This window comes from Rana temporaria, chromosome 3 (assembly GCF_905171775.1).
Source record: "Rana temporaria chromosome 3, aRanTem1.1, whole genome shotgun sequence".
Taxonomy (NCBI): domain Eukaryota; kingdom Metazoa; phylum Chordata; class Amphibia; order Anura; family Ranidae; genus Rana; species Rana temporaria.
In genome coordinates this window covers 100,912,067-100,928,661 of record NC_053491.1, presented here as the reverse complement: position 1 = coordinate 100,928,661, position 16,595 = coordinate 100,912,067, and the positions used below count along the sequence as shown (strand labels likewise).

Genomic DNA, 16,595 nt, shown 5'->3' with positions numbered 1-16,595 from the left:
CCCACAACCAGGTAAGCAAAGATGAGATGGGGGAAAAAAATAAAAAAGCGTATAATGAAAAGCCAAGGATACTTCAACAGAAAATGTACACTGTTCTAAAACAAGTGGATGGTGCCATTTGCATTCTTAGTATGAAAAGTGTACGCCCAAGCAAGGGCCATGTTTGCCTGCACAGGCATGCAAAGGTGTTCTGCGCAGGCAGTCCCATTCTTATTAATTAGGACGCAGCCGCTGCTCCCATTTTGATGGCCACTGAATGCACAAAGTCTGTGTCCCAAATGAAATGAACTCTCGTGCATCCCCATGTGGACAAGAAATATAGCATACACCTGTGCGAATGAGGCCTTACACAAAATTAGAAATTACATTTGTTATGGAACTTCAGATTTCCAACAATAATAAATAAATAAAAATGTACGTCTCGCTCTCTCATCTATGCCTATAGACCATTTAAGTAATAGTAACATGTCCATAACAACTTTTAAAAAACATATACAAAGTTGAATGTAAAAGCATATTTTTCCTGTTCATGTCCTCATGGCTCACCTTCAGATGCTGCACTAGCAGCTGTTTCTGCATATATGCCAGCTGGCATTCGGGACACTTGAAAACGCTCACTAGAAGACTGTTTGTGTTCTGGTAGAAATGCTGGTGCAGAAGTCTCTTCTTATTGAAGACAGTTTCACAAGAACATTTATAGATTATCCTGCAATACAAAAAAAACAAAAAAACAAAATTTTAGTGCACAGTAAATTAAATTATAGTACTGAAACATTCTTAAAGCGGAGGGTCCGCGGTTTCTGGAATTTTTGTTACTATGTGCAATGCTTAGTAATATAGGATAGCAATGTACCACTCACTTGCTAGCTGCTTGTACGTCTATCGGTTCGGTTTCCGTCATAAATATGAACTTTAAAAAAATAATCCTGGGCTTTTCCATCTTGCTTGTGGGCATTGTGAAGCCCACAAGCAAAGACTTCCTGGATTCCGTGATGCGAGTCACGTGACCCACGAGAATACATGCATTACTATTTCAGATGGTCTCCTGTGAGTCTTGTAACCTCACTCCCAGGAGACATTGCTCCCATAACGCACTGAGACGTCGGGGAAAAGGAGCCACACGCCCACTCCCGTGGGGAACAAGACCCGGAAGTGAGGCTAAATCCATCTGATTCAAGGTAATTGTAGACACCTTGAAAAAAAATAACAGTGGCTTATACATTTATTAGGGCTGCAGGTCTGATTAATACAAATGTTCAGTTTGAGGGTGAACCTCCGCTTTAAAGAGACTGAAAGCTAGGCTCTGTAGAACTACAGAAGAAGACATAATCGGGGGTAATTTATAAAGGGTAAGCAATATAAATTGGAAACCGCAAAAGATGAGCATAAATCAAATGTGAGCCACAAACACAAAAGATGATTAAAGGGGTTGTAAAGGTAAATGTTTTTTCACCTTAATGCATTCTATGCATCAAGGTGAAAAACATCAGACAGCTCTGCCCCCCCCCAAACCCCTGTTTTACTTACCTCACCCCTAGAAAGTCCCGCGCTCGTCCTTGTCATCCTCTTGGGTTCCCAGCCTGGCCGTTGATTGGCTAGGTTGGACTGATTGATAGAAGCGCAACCATTGGCTGGCGCTGCTGTCAATCACAGCCAATGACGCAGTGTGCCGGGGGGCAGGGCCGAGTGATACAGTTGGCGGCTATGCCCACCGATGTATCACGGAGCGAGCCCGCAAGAGCTTTCCACCATGCGAGCTCACATGAAGGTGGAAAGCTCTTGCTGAGGGGGAACCATGACAGCCGCCGAGGGACCCCAAAAGACGTGGATTGTGGCCACTGTGCAAAACGAGCCACACAGTGGAGGCAAGTATAACATGTTTGTTATTTAAAAAAAAAAATACAAATTAACTTTAGTGTCGCTTTAAAGGCAATGATATTGGTGCATAAAAGGACTCTATGATCGTTCCTGTATAGTAAATATAGACAATGGGATTAAGTCCGTAAAAAGCCCTTAAATGTCCATATAATTATAAACTGCACCTGTGGCAGCCATCCGAGAGCAAGTCAACTCTGTATGCAGAAAAGAAGAAGGAGGAAGCACCTCCAAAGCACTTAGGAGGCGCTTCCTTCTTTCCTGCAAACACAAAAGGGGATATCCTCTCTAATAAAACAAATGTGAATAACAAGTGTTGTGCTAATATATAATCAAAAATCAAACTCATAAATACTTGTACTATTCAGAAAATAGCAACCAAAAATAAATAAATGTCCTCTGTGAAAAAGGTAAAGTAACTCCATCCAGTCCCATTTAAATTGAATAGGTGTATGAATAAATGAATATCGGGTTACTTCTTTTTGTATCACAAGTGTCACCCGCCACCAAAAGTGAATAGTGTGAATAAATCCTGTGTGTCCAATGCCACCTCTCGCAGTCATTTAATTAAACCTTTTATTACCAATGTAGTGCATCCCCTGCAGTGCCTGTGTGGCCTCCAATATTTAGGGGAGGAAAACTGGTTGTAGTTCTTTAGGAATTTGTCACTGTCAAGGGACAGACTCCAAAGGAAACTACCACCAAAAATCTATCATTAGGGCTATTCTAAAGCTTGTCATACATTTACTGTTCACAGTTTCTTTGGTAATGGACGGAGCACTGGTATGTTCCATTTTTATCATACCATAGGACCAGCTTTGTCTGTACTGAAAACTGTTTAGCATTTAGAGATCTGTGAAGGTTCTCATTGATCCAGGTCACAATACAACAAGTAGTAACTAGTTATGTTCAATTCTAAAAAGTAACTGCTGCTAATGAATCGTACAGAAAATGCTACATTTGAGAAGTAAATGCAATGGTAGGTGGTTAGTTGACAACTTTGCGAAGAGTATTTTCCACAATATACAATATAAAACAAAAAAATAAAAAAAGCATACTGTGCATTTTTGTGGCTAGCAGTGGGATGTTGGGCAGTGATGTGAGCAGTCGTGCTTTCTGTGCTCTTGAAGGCCATGGGGCAGAAGGAGCACTTGTGGAAAACTTCGCAGTGTTTGTCCTGGATGTGAGCCTTCAGCATCCCCAGTGACATGAATACCACCCCACAGTGGATGCACCTGTTGAAACATTTCACATTAGTAACAAAAAAAACAAAAAAAGTTTTCTGTAAATGCATTCCTAAAGTCAAACACTTTTCAAAATTCTCTCTATTGGACGGGCTGCAGAATTGAATGCAAACATGTAATGTTCATGAGATTGGTCTTGTCAATGTGGGACTAACATTTTCCAAATGATTTCATCCTGATAAATATGGATATACATTTGCTGAAGTGTTAAGTAAAATGCAGCATCAAGGGAAGCGGTGTTCTACAAAAAATGATGGCAGAAGATCAAGTCCTTTTGGAGAAGGGAGCGGTACAGCCTATTTACACATCAGTATGAAGATCATATTGATATGGTTTAAAGTTGTACTTCATTAAAAATAAAGTAATGTGAAACGGCAGGATTTTTAATGCAGAGAAAACATACTTAAAGTGGATTTACACAAATAGATTGTGCACTTTCCAAGTGCAGTTGCACTCGGTAAGCACAGTTCCTTTGGAGCTTAGTAAGTGACGGAAGCTCTGCTTACTGCCATCATCCAATCATGTGCATGAAAAATGCTTTTCTTTTTCATTTTTTTTGCATGCAATTGGATAGTCTTTGTAAAGTGAACCTTTACCTAATTTACAAATAACTGGAGCAGCTGCACTTCAATGTGCGCAGTCTATTTGACTTTTGTAAATCAACTCCTATGTCTCTTCTGCATTAAAAGTTACTAACCTGACTGTCCACCCCTGTACACTGAGCTGTGCACAGGCAGCTCATTGCACAATTTCTGTAAACCCGAGATTTAGTGACATTGTCTCAGCCCGGCCAATAAGAGGCCAGCAATTGGTACCCAGCCGCCCAGCTGGGAGCTGCATTGCTGGAGTGACGATAACTATAGCTCTGCTTTAAATAAGTAAAGGTGTAACAAAAAGTTATTTTGTAATTTTTTTTTTTAAGTGAACTTGTGACTTAAAAGCTTTGTCTACCTTTAACAATAGATAACTTTCCTTCCAACATGGTGTAGTCAGATGAATTACATTTGGCTTGTTTTATTTGATTTACAGAGAATAGTCTAACCCAAGCCATACTGAATAACCAAAATGTATCGATAGATGTGCTGTAGTTCTACTAGTGATGCCAACACCATTGGTGGAATTACGACAATCATCCATAGTGATGAATTGAGGTAGCAATGAGGCATTTTGCTGCGGCTGTCATACAGAGAGGCAATTGTGAAATTTATCCACATCTCTTCTCTCATTTTGACGATGAACTAGAAGTCCTAAAACATTGTGCGCTTTTAAAACAGTTTAGACTGGATTTACACCACGTGCACTGCATTTAAAAGGTGCGCTAAACATGCATACATATATATTTTTATTTCATAGCAAAAGCCAAAATTATTATTTCTTAATGCACGCTGTAACACATTGTATGGCGTTCCACTGCATTTAAATGCAGAATGTCCTATTCTCACCCCATTTAGGTCCATTAAAGACCATGTATTTTTTACTGCATTGGGCATGTGTTGAGCATTGCTGCCAAAAACACATGATCCCTTAAAAATAACCAAGGCTGAAGAAACATGCAACTTAGAGCTTCCATTGTGAATATTACAACTGAGAACTGCAGGAATTAAAATTTGTTTGCACATTTTCTTTGGACTAGCTTTCCCTAAATTACGGAGATGGCACCTCCATGTGGCCTATGCTGAATCAGTATTACATATACTGTTCCAGCCTATACTACATACAGGAAGTGGCATCCTCTTCCAGCAGGTACTCCAGCGACTCAGTATACAAAAAAAAAAATGGAGCGTCACTTGCTCCTGCCCCTCAACCACTAAGAATTAATTTTTTTTAAATTTGTCCAGTCAGAAGAAGCCTTCTAAATAAATACAAGGCGCGGTGCCAGAGCGAGCAGCACTCTTTATTTAGTAAGCAAAACATAGGTTGCTGGAGCACCTGTCTGATGAGGACACTGCTTTTTGGGTGTAGAATGGGCTACAACAGAAAAGTACTAATTCACCATCAGCCACAAGGAGATGGCACCTGCATAATTCCTTTAGGGCAAGCTGGACCAAGGCAAGTGTGTAAATTACTCCAAATTACTAGAATTCTTCTTTAATTGTACATTATTGCATGTGTAAAAAGCATACTGTCAAACGAATGGTGTCACACTCACCGGAATGCCACTTTGCGTGTATAGTGTAGGCAGTTCTCCTTAACATGGGTCTGGAAATAGGCTGATCTACAAAGCACACCGCATTCTGGGCAGCAGTATGGAGATTTGTGAGTATGAATGCGCTGGTGAGCCCCATAACTGCATTTATTTGGGAGCATCATCTGGCACACCTGGCAGGTCTACACAGAGGGCAAAAAAAAGAAAAGAAACGGTCTTAAATATAGGACTTCAATGGAGCACAAATAAAAAGGCAAACAATTAACTAAAAATGGACCAGAGTGACCAAACTTATAGGAAAACAAAGCTACATAGACAAAAAATAAATAAAAAATACAAGGAAAGAAAAATCTTACACCTACCAAAAAAAGAAAATGACGTAGTACTTGGCAAAACAATACAAAACCCATTTGTCTGGGCAACAAGAAAAAAAAAAAAAAAAAAACTGGTGCCCAGGACAAACTGATCATAGGCACAACTAAGCCTGGGCATACAAACATTGTTATTGTTGGTTTTATATTAAATAATTATTGTTATACCTTGCTATGCAATTGTTGCGTGCTGCCGAGAAGCAGGACCCAACTTCCCCTACATTCTTATCGATGGGACAGAATATTTTAAAAAGAGAACAGTGGGGAAGCCAGGATCTCTTTTCTGAAAGTGCACGTCAGACTCTCTTCTGAAATGTAGGATTGGGAGAGAGAGATTTGTGAGTTAAAGCATAACTCCGGTCAAAATGTGTTTTTTTCGTTTTAAATAGACTGGGAAAAAAATGAAAAAAAATTGTCAGATTCTTATCTAGGTCTGTGATTTTCTCCAATTCCCTGTCATCTCCATACGAAAACTAGGATTTCAAAAAAAGTCACCAGAAGCTCAAAAAGCCACTTAAGTCTGAAGCTAGCATCATATAAGGCAGAACAGTCCACCAGATAGAACTTAGAGAACATGCGAACAGAAGATCGCCTTGCAAACCTTGGAAACAGAGGCCATGATGCCAAAAAGCCCAAGAGGAGTACACTGATCTAGTGAACCGAGTTCTAACTGGAATGTGGGGAACCAATCTTTGAGATCATAAGCCTGAACAGGTTGTCTGGTGGAGCAAGAAACCGGATGCCCTTCCTGGGTCCATCCGGAATTACAAATCCTGGCTGAGAGACAGACTTGAAAAGTCCGAACCATATCCAAACACTCGAAGAAGCGACAGCTACAAAAAAAAAAGCAAACTTGAGAGAGTAGGAGAGGAAGGTCTTTGTGGAGTTCAAATGGTGGCTTGTACAGTGTGGACCGAACAAGACTCAAATCTCATAAAGTCACAGGTGAATAGACTGGTGGGACCAAATGTGAGGCCCCCTGCACGAAGGTCTAATTCACAGAGTTTCTGAAACAGAAGGGAAAGTGGAAATCCATCCCTGGGACTCTTTTCATGTTCAATGATAGACTTTACAGACTCAGAGAGTCCCCTGTAATCTTATAACCTGGGCTTTGAAAATCAATACCATTCAAGCCATCAACTGAAAAGCAAGATGGCAAATCAAGAGACCAAAAATCTAGAAGGTCTGACAAAGACCACATAGCATCTGCTAGACGTCTTACCTGGCTGGTATGCCACATCGGCCTGGGCCAACCCAGAATAAGGATCAATGGAATTCCCTCTAACTCAGTCCTGCTGGGCAGATGAGAAAAAAAGTTTCAGTAAATGGAAAGGCATAGTATAAGGTGTACTGATCCCACAAAGCTGCCAGAGCATCCATGATTCCGCAAGTTAATTCCTGCTCCTGCATAAAAACTTGTCCAGTCCGTTAAACCTGGAAGCCAGGAGGTCCACATTCACCACCTGCGGCGAAGGTCCTAAACCCCTCTGGGTGTAGAGACCACTCTTCCTTAACCAGCAGCATTTGGACCCTAAAATCTGCCAATTATCTTGCTGCAGTGTAACTTCTGGTTTCATCCTGATAAATGTCACAGCCACAGTTCGGCTAAATTCACGTCAGATGGCCCTTCAGCACGTTATTCCAAGGCCAGACAAAATTGCCAGAAACTTCAAGCCTGATAACCAGCATCCATCATGTTCCAAAAATTGGGAAGAAAGAAAAGTTGGCCAATCATTCGTAAAGGTAAAACAGACAGCCCCCTTCTTAAAATGGTGCGCCCTAATGTGAAGGAAGGCTTGTTTGAGGATTTGGAAAGCTTGGAGTTCAGACTTTGCTGGTGGAAGGGTAGCCGGATTTGGAGAGTCTGAATGCTAAAGTCGAGATGGTGGAGAAACACAACAAGGATGCTTCCTAAACACAGATAGGAAGACAACTTTGAAGGTTGCTTTTTCTGCTAGGTAAGAGAAGTGTACTAGCCACCAGTAACATCCTTGATGAGAACATCTAGACCTTATAAAAAGTGCTGTCCCTTGAAGACCATGTGGACTAAATGCTTCTTTTCCAAAGCAGCTCTGCAGTCTAGCACTCTTGCTGTAAGTGTCCTATGTATACATCTTGACATAATACACATACAAGAAACGCTTCCAGTAAGCAGGCAAGGCTGAAATTTTGTGCCAGTGTCATCTGCTCCATCTTCATGCAGAGGGTCTACAACAGCAACGGTTAGCCCCCTTATAAAGGCATTTCACCCAGTCAAACATGGTTTGACAAAAATCAGTCATAGCCTGTGAGAACAGGGTTCTGGGAAGGCCATCCAACTGCTTGTTGACTCAGTCCTTAAAAATAGGTCTATCCTCCACTGGTATGGTAGTTGTCTTGTTAAAGTGGAGTTCCACCCGTAAAAATCACTTTTTATTACTGTGCAGCAAAAAAAAAAAAAAAAACGAACGACATTTGGATAAACATTTATTTTTCTTACTATTTCATGAATGTTGCCATGTTGTCCCTTCTAATCTTCCCCTTCCCCACCACGGCACCCGACGCCATTTCCCTCTGCTCGCTACTGCTCCAGAGAGATGCATGTCATTTTCCAGGAGTCAGTGGCCAGTGCCAAGGGCTAGAATCACAGTATTTGGCCATCACAACGGGGCAGGCACTTCCACCGTCCGTTGCAATGGCAGCCTGTGTAGTTTCTTGTGCCGCTACGTGCTTTTACTGCGCATGTGCGAGAATAGGCGGTGAATGCTGGGAATACAGCAGCACCGTATCCCAGAAGAATATGCCTGTGGGCTTTGCCTGCTCACAAGATGGGAATGCCCGAGAAGGCTGAATCTAATGTAATTTTTTTTAAAGGGGTTGTAAAAGTTCGTCTTTTATTTTTTAAATAGGTTCCTTTAAGCTAGAGCATTGTTGGTTCACTTACCTTTTCCTTCGATTTCCCTTCTAAACGTTTTTTTTTTGTTTGAATTTCTCACTTCCCGTTTCTCCTCAGTAAGCTTTCCACCATCATCCGAGTGGTGGAAAGTCATTTAGAACAGCTTACTGAACAGCTTAATGAGGAGGAACAGGAAATTAGACATTCAGACAAAGAAAAAAAAAAACATTTAGAAGGGAAATTGAAGGAAAAGGTAAGTGAACCAACAATGCACTAGCTTAAAGTAACCTATTTAGAAAAAAAACAAACCTTTACAACCCCCTTTAATAAAATAATGTAGCGAGAATGATGACACGAGTAACAATGGTTTAATATACATTCTGCAATAGTAAGAGTTTGTTTAAAAAAAAAAATAATAATAAATCTAATGTGTGGGTGGAATTCTGCTTTAAGGCGAAACACAGCAGGGACAGACCATTTCTTGACCAAATTTGCACCAAACAGATACAAGGCCAGAAAGCACTTAAAGAGGAGAAAACAACCTATCAAAGCACTTCCAATCTTAGAAACGTAGGTGCAAAGGGAAAGTCCCCAGGCTGGAAACAGCAGTGGTAGAAGCAACAGGCTGATGATCCTAAAGCTTTATCCACAAAACCCAGTGCCAGGTAGTCACTTTCAGGCTAGCACCACAACGCCCAGTCAAGTGAGATCTAGATGAATTATGGGTAGCCAGGCAAGTGTGCCGATAGTTGCAAATCGGAACATAAAAACTTCAATCAGAAATTGATAGTTTTGAAAAAAAGTAAACAGACTGCTAGGTGTTTAGCCAAACAGTAGAGCTAACACGACTTGAGCATGAACCACAGGGCGATCTGGGGCGATTTACAACACGACTTGAAGTTGTCTCCAGAACAGGAGACTTTCCAGTGGCCAATCAAACAACAATCAGCTCTAGGGGAGGGAGGGGGAGGGAGAGGTTTGCCTGAGAAATGTATGTTATCTTCCTGGAAAGTCACTTCAGTTAAGACAGTGATCAGACTTCCATTGAAATCAATGGGTACAAATCGCCTAGAAGTCGGATTGAAGTAGTACAAGAACTTCTTCTTAAGTCGGAGAGACTCGAGTCGTGTGTATTAACCAGGGCTGTGGAGTCGGGGGAAATTTTGGGTACCTGGATTCGGAGTCGGCAAACAATGCACCGACTCCGACTCCTACTAAATTTAGATTGGAATTAAAAAAAAATTCCAACAGGAGTTTTATAAAGCACTAAAAGAAGTTGAAAAGTATGATCGCTCATCAAAACTTACTGTTGAAGAAGCCATCCTTGTTTATCCAGAGATCGTTAGTGATGTGGCCAGAATAGTTACTGCAATGCCACCCACCCAAGTCAGTGTCAAAAGATTATTTTCAGCCCTAAAAATAATAAAGTCTGACTTAAGAGCCTCTATGAAAGAGGATCTGGCAGAGGCAATTCTCTTCCTTAGAACTCTACATTGAATTGATTTGCATTTGCGAAGCCTAGAACTACATTTCAAGATTAATATAAACCAGTTCTAGGTTTTACAGATTTTGTTTTTGGTTCATTATAGATCAGCTTTGTTTTTGTTCTAAAACAACCAAATAATGTGGTTTGTATTTTTGAACTGGTAAAGATCCTGTTCCTGATGTTTATGCCTGCTGCTACTATCCAGCCACTTGATTGTTTTCATTGTGTTTGTCTTTTGCTTAAACTGTGCAATACAGTAGACTGTTGGCTTCCCAGCCAGTAGTCCTGTGGTAGCCAGGTTGCGTTTCTTTCCCTCAAGGAATGTATAAAATACATTCGCATATTAATACAGAGGAGTCGGAGTCGGAAGTACATAAAACTGAGGAGTCGGAGTCGGAACATTTATCTACCACTATTTCACCTGGTATTAACACCGCTCCCATTCACTTGCATTGTTTTTCTCGACAGCGCAACTTGGGACGACTTGAGGCGACTTCAAGTCGGATCCCAAGTCGCCCCAGTGTGAACCGGCTCTAAGGGTCTGTGTTGATGGGCTTTGGGCTTGTCATCAGTTTGAGATACTTCGAATGACATTAAAAATTCAATAAGCGGTTTATACGACTTTCCTTGGACCTCTTCAGTGGGATTTGTATTCCTATAGACTTACATGGACATGCAAAACCCATTTGATGCAAAGAAGAGTAGACCAACCCCAATACTTTCAAACACTAGCAAAAATGAAAAAAGATTTGGCTGGAATTGGCCTTCAATAATTAATAAGGCATACCAATTATTATTATTAAACATTATACCATCAATAGCTGCTGCAGCCTCAGTAGGGACAGAAAGGAAATGTCTATATTACTGCTGTGGAGGGAAAACTTTTTCTAATATGGTTACTGTTACAATGCCGGTGGCAGAAATAAACACATGGTGGATGAAGACACAATGGCATGGAACATTCACAGACAGAATGCTTCCAATGCCTATCCAAAAACAAAATGTACAGTTTATACTGCACATCCATTCTAATCAATTCTAATGTCATTTTTCACTATTTTCACTGCCATCTTCTTCCCTCTAATTAGAACCCCCAAACATTATATATATATTTTTTTACTAACACCCTAGAGAATAAAATGGCGATCGTTGCAATACTTTCTGTCACGCCGTATTTGCGCAGCGGTCTTACAAGCGCACTTTTTTGGGAAAAAATTACACTTTTTTTAATTAAAAAATAAGACAACAGTAAAGTTATCCCCATTTTTTTATATCATGAAAGATAATGTTACGCCGAGTAAATTCATACCCAACATGTCACGCTTCAAAATTGCGTCCGCTCGTGGATTGCCGACAAACTTTTACCCTTTAAAATCTTCATAGGCGACGTTTAAAAAAATCTACAGGTTGCATGTTTTGAGTTACAGAGGAGGTCTAGGGCTAGAATTATTGCTCTCGCTCTACCAATCGCGGCGATACCTCACATGTGTGGTTTGAACAACGTTTACATATGCGGGCGCTGCTCACGTATGTGTTCGCTTCTGCGTGCAAGCTCGTCGGGACGGGCGCGTTTTCTGGCTCCTAACTTTTTTAGCTGGCTCCTAGATTCCAAGCAAATTTGTCAAACCCTGATCTGAATGATGCCTGCAGCTACAGGCATCATTCAGATCTCACTATTTTCAGCATAGCAGCAGTTCCACCGCTTGATCATTCTTATAGTTGACGCCCCCCCTCCTCCCGCCGCCATCCAGTGCTTCTTCGGGCTCTCCCATCAGGGACCCGGAGAAACGATTGCCCAGCACTGAATGAGAAGCATAGAGATGACTGGTGACCAGACGATCACCAGTAATCTCTATGACCGTCGGAGGCCCGGGCGCGATGTTATGACATTACGCACGGGTACCCAGAAGTAAACAAAGCTGCTATAGCGGCTGCCAGCATGAGATTGTTTTTTTTTCCACGATCTCATGCTTTCCAGCCTGGAGGAGAGATGTGGGGTCTTATTGACCCCGCATCTCTACAAAAAGAGGACCCGTGATTATATATTCCTATTACAAGGGATCTTTAAAAAAAAAGAAATAAATGTAAAACGCCCCTGTCCCGAATAGCTCGCACTCAAAAGCGAACACACACGCAAGTCCCGCCCACATATGTTAAAGTGCGCATCATAGCGCGAGCAACACATTCTAGCACTAGACCTCCTCTAACTCTAAACTGGAAAAAATAAATAAAATGTAAGCGTCGCCTATGGAGATTCTTTAAGTACTGGAGTTTGGCGCCATTCCATGAGGGCGCGCAATTTTAAAGCGTGACATGTTGGGTATCTATTTACTCGGCATAATCTTTCACATTATCCAAAAATTTGGGCTAACTTTACCGTTTTATTTTTTAATTCATGAAACCGTTTTTTCCCCCAAAAAAATGGTGTTTGAAAAATTATTGTGCAAATACCGTGCGAAATAAAAAGTTGCAATGACTGCCATTTTATTCCCCAGGGTGTCTGCTAAAAAACATATATAGCATTTGGGGGTTCCAAGTAATTTTCTAGCAAAAAAAATATGATTTTTGCATGTAGGAGAGGAGTGCCAGAAAAGGACTGGTATGGAAGTGGTTAAAGTAATGTAGTGCCAAAAAGCAAAAAGTGGCTTGGTCATGAAGAGGGGTAAATCTCCTGGAGGTCAAGTGGTTAAATGGTCTAACAATAAGTATTCATACCAACATAGAACTATTAACATTTAGAGGCCTGTGCTGTGATTAAAAGAGCTGTTAAAATGTATTTACCAGACACCCTAATTTTAAGAAGCAAGTTGTTCATAAATGAGTGAAGTTTCACTCACCAGTCCATCTTTTTCCTCTGCCACTCTTTGATAATGTCCTGCAAGACTGGTGTAGTCCTCAACCTGTTTACTGCACTCAAGACACTTGAATCCATGGCGGATAAGTCCATATGGGTCCGCATAAAGTGGCATGGCTGGTGGAGCATAGGAAGAAGTCCCAGACCACACTCCAAGTGAAGCTGATGGAGTTATGGTTCGTTGAGTGGAAGTGGAAGGTTGGGAGGCAAGTACTGTGGAAACCAAAGGTGGCGAAGCCAGCATCTGTTCTGAGGATATGGGCTTCATCATTAGCTGAGAGCACTGCATAATCAGTCCTTTACTCTTGTGATCCCTGGCATGACTTAACAGACTGCACTTGTTATAGAACTGAACCGTTTTAGAACACTGGGTACACATGACCTCAATATGGATACTCCTCCTGTTCTGGTGCTGAACAAGGCTCTTTTCCAAGGCAAATGAATCTCCACATTCCAGGCAAGAGTAACCAGAAGCGGGCAGAGAAATATTACAGTCAGGTGGGGGGTTCAAATTTGGGGTGTATGTTGGGACAGGGTTAGCACTATGTAAAAGTTTATTAAAAGCATCCACTATTACAGGAGCTGCAATTTTAACTTGATGTACAAGTGGCACTGCCATAGGAGCACTGGGTGCAGTCTGTCTCAATGGCGTAGCCTTCTGCCCCACACTAGTGCCAACACTATTGGGGACTAGGTTTAGACTGGCAAGGTGGACAGCTTTAGGGAGTAAGCTGGTTGAATTAGTTGTACTGGTTGAGGTCTTGATAGGAGCCGGTGGCGGCTTCTTGTTCTGTGATGAACTTGTGTTTTTTGATGAACTACCGCCAGGGTTTTGAACACTTGAGGTTTGTGTGTTCTTCTTTTTGTCCCCTTTAGTATTGGCTATTTGATTACGGACTGCATTTTGCTCTTGATTGCTAGCAGAAAGCCTTACAGAAGTCCTTGTCTTTTCCTTTTCTGAATCTGCAACTTCTTCAACATTTACAAGTGGTTTAATATCTTCTCCAGATAAATTCTCACCAAGGAATTCCTCGGGTGATTTTACCCCATCATCTGGCTCAACTTCTGGCAAAATTCTAGTTACAGTTCTTTTGATCTCACCTGATGACGTTTTTATAGTCTTGATCCTAACTTTTGGTATTGCAGGAGGTGAACCAGCACAGACCGATGGAGAGTCTTTGCTGCTGGTGTCACTGCAGACACTCATTGGGCTGTCTGGATTTTTTATTATCTTTTTAACTACTTCAAGTGGACTCCTTGGGCTTTTTGGTGACTTCGGCATTTTTGGGCTTCCTTTAATACTGTCCTTTAATGGTATACCAACGTCTTTTGAAATATTCAAGGGCTCCTCCTTTGGGACTACGGCAACTTTTTTGGCTTGCAATGCCACTAAAGCAGCTACACAGGAAGATAATTTAGAGTGAGCTGGCTTAATACGTTGTCGGGGTGGCACAGCTGAGGAACACACAGGAGATGTATCATCCAAATTGTCAAACGTGTCCCCTGCACTCGAAAAAGGTTTCTCCTCAGAAATACTGTCATCCTGAACATCCCCAAATGCCAGGGAAGGTCCAAGGAAACTGTTGGTTTTATCAATATCCTTGCTTTGCTCAGCAGGTTTATTTTTCTCTGCTTCAATGCAGTCTGATTTTTGTTCTTTTTTACAATATTCATCAAACATACTAAGCTCAGGCTCTGTAGATTTCCCTAATGAATCCACCATGCAACCTTCCTCTGGAACATACATAGAAGGTTGTGGAAAGTAAGGAGATTCTGCTGCTTTTTGCTTGTTCAGCACTCCATCTTTTGGGTCTTCTGGCTCAGGGCTTGAAATTGGGCTGAACTGGCTAAAAGTTGGCAATGGTTCAGTTTTGTGTGACTCAACTTTTTCACTGTAACCTCTAGAGTTGTCCCCATTGATGAAACCAGGCTCAAATTTTCCATAGCCAGGTCCAACAGCATGGGGCTCAGGACTCACTTCTGGACCACGGAACCCATTTTGAAGAAGCGTTGGACCCATGTGATTTCCTTCTTTTTCTGCTGCCTCCAATGACTCCTGCCGGCTGGTGTTTTTCACAATCACACTTACTGCAGGTACATCAGGGGCTGATGCAGACTGAGCCAATGACAGGTTCTCATCCAAACACATTCCTGAAGATTTGAGATGGTTCTCCTGCTCATCACTTGTAGACTGGATAGCTTCCTTTGGGTCCAAACTTGTGGCATCAGGGATATCAAAGGCAGCAAGTAGATCGTCAAAGTCCGGAGTCTTCATGTCCCCCATGACTGGAAATATGACAAGATCTGAAATGGGAGTGAACAGAATGACTATGCCATATGTTTTAACTAAAAGTAATCAGTACAACTCTCTCAAATATTCTGAGGGCTCCACTATGTATAGGTTCCATAAAATGAAAGTGCACAAAAGTAAATGTTAAAATGAATGTTCCGGAGATTGGTCTAGCCTCAGCAAATGTGCACGATAACGGCCTATGCAGAATACAGCATACAAACAAGCTTTTAAGTGAATTTACACTATTAGCTACCGGAGCACAGATGAGAAGAAAACCCCTGTTATTTGAAGTCAGTCAAAATTTGCAAAACTAAAACAAAACCAGGGTGTATAAAAATTAGGGTTGCACCGATACTGGTGCCGATACCGAACATTCCCACGAGTACTTGCACAAATGCTCTGATGCTTGACCCGATACCAGGCACTGGGGATCGGTGTGGCGGTGGGGGCAGGTACAAGCACCAATCTCCCTGTACTGCTTTTTCGACAGACGCTTCTCCTCCTCTCCCTCCCGCAGCTGTCAGAGAGATCGGTGCTTGTAACTGCTCCCCCCCACCCCCCGCCAATCATCCCAGATTACCTCCTGTGTCCTTCCCGGCTCTGTCAACGGACCCCGGATATCTCATCAAAGCCCCCCAATAGAGTTGGAAAAATAAACAGTGACCCCATCCACTCCCAACCCCACAAGAAAGCATTGTAAAAAAAAAAAAAAAAAAAAATATTATAAAAAATAATAAAGTAAAAAAAAAAAAAATAAATAAACACTGACACAGTCCACACCTCATCAGTGCCACCCATCCGTGGTCGCATAGTAGTGCCACTGTCACAGGACATTAAAAAAATAAAAGTATCGGTATCGGCAAGTACTTGAAAAAATAAAAATAAAAAAGTATTGGAGCTTGTACTCGGTCTAAAAAAAGTGGTATCGGTTCAACCCTAATAAGAAAAAAAAAATGTTTTATTTATTTAAATCAAAGTTAATTTTAATAAAATGCTTTTAATTTTTTTTAAATCTAAAGATAGTTTTCTATTTAAGATACATTAATAATTTTGTTTATTCAGCATGAAATGAAGCTTAGTTATGTAGCATGAGGCTGTATATTCTGCAAAGCTCTGCAAGCTGAGATAACATGCACTTCATTGATGCCTTCACACAATTTCACAGTTAACAAAGTGAGATAAAACAAAAGTTCAGGAATATTCCTTAATCCCATTATTTTGCAAATCTGTACACTACAAACTGTATGATTGAATCGGTTCCGATATCGCTGCATTACTAACCTGACAACTTATTATTCTAAATAGGAAACCTTCAATTTTGTTTGCAAATATTAAAGATTCTAACTACCAGCAAGAATGAGTCCTTACATTTAAAGAGCACTTGTCATTTCAGATCCATCATGGCAGCACCTGTTAACGGACATCCACTCACCTGCTACCGCCACGTCCCT

At 41.2% G+C, this 16,595-nt stretch overlaps 1 protein-coding gene across 3 annotated transcripts in view; it reads right to left on the bottom strand.

The window, feature by feature from the left end:
• ZNF592 (zinc finger protein 592) overlaps window positions 1-16,595 on the bottom strand; it is a 37,689-nt gene that overhangs the window by 7,356 nt on the left and 13,738 nt on the right. For all 3 annotated transcript variants that reach the window (XM_040343103.1, XM_040343104.1, XM_040343102.1), the window contains 4 exons: window positions 12,835-15,155; window positions 5,269-5,447; window positions 2,934-3,110; window positions 547-706 (listed from right to left, as the gene is read on the bottom strand). In XM_040343103.1, coding sequence (XP_040199037.1) covers window positions 547-706; window positions 2,934-3,110; window positions 5,269-5,447; window positions 12,835-15,135 — 2,817 coding nt within the window. In that variant the 5' untranslated portion in view covers window positions 15,136-15,155. The remainder of the gene's footprint in view (window positions 1-546; window positions 707-2,933; window positions 3,111-5,268; window positions 5,448-12,834; window positions 15,156-16,595) is intronic.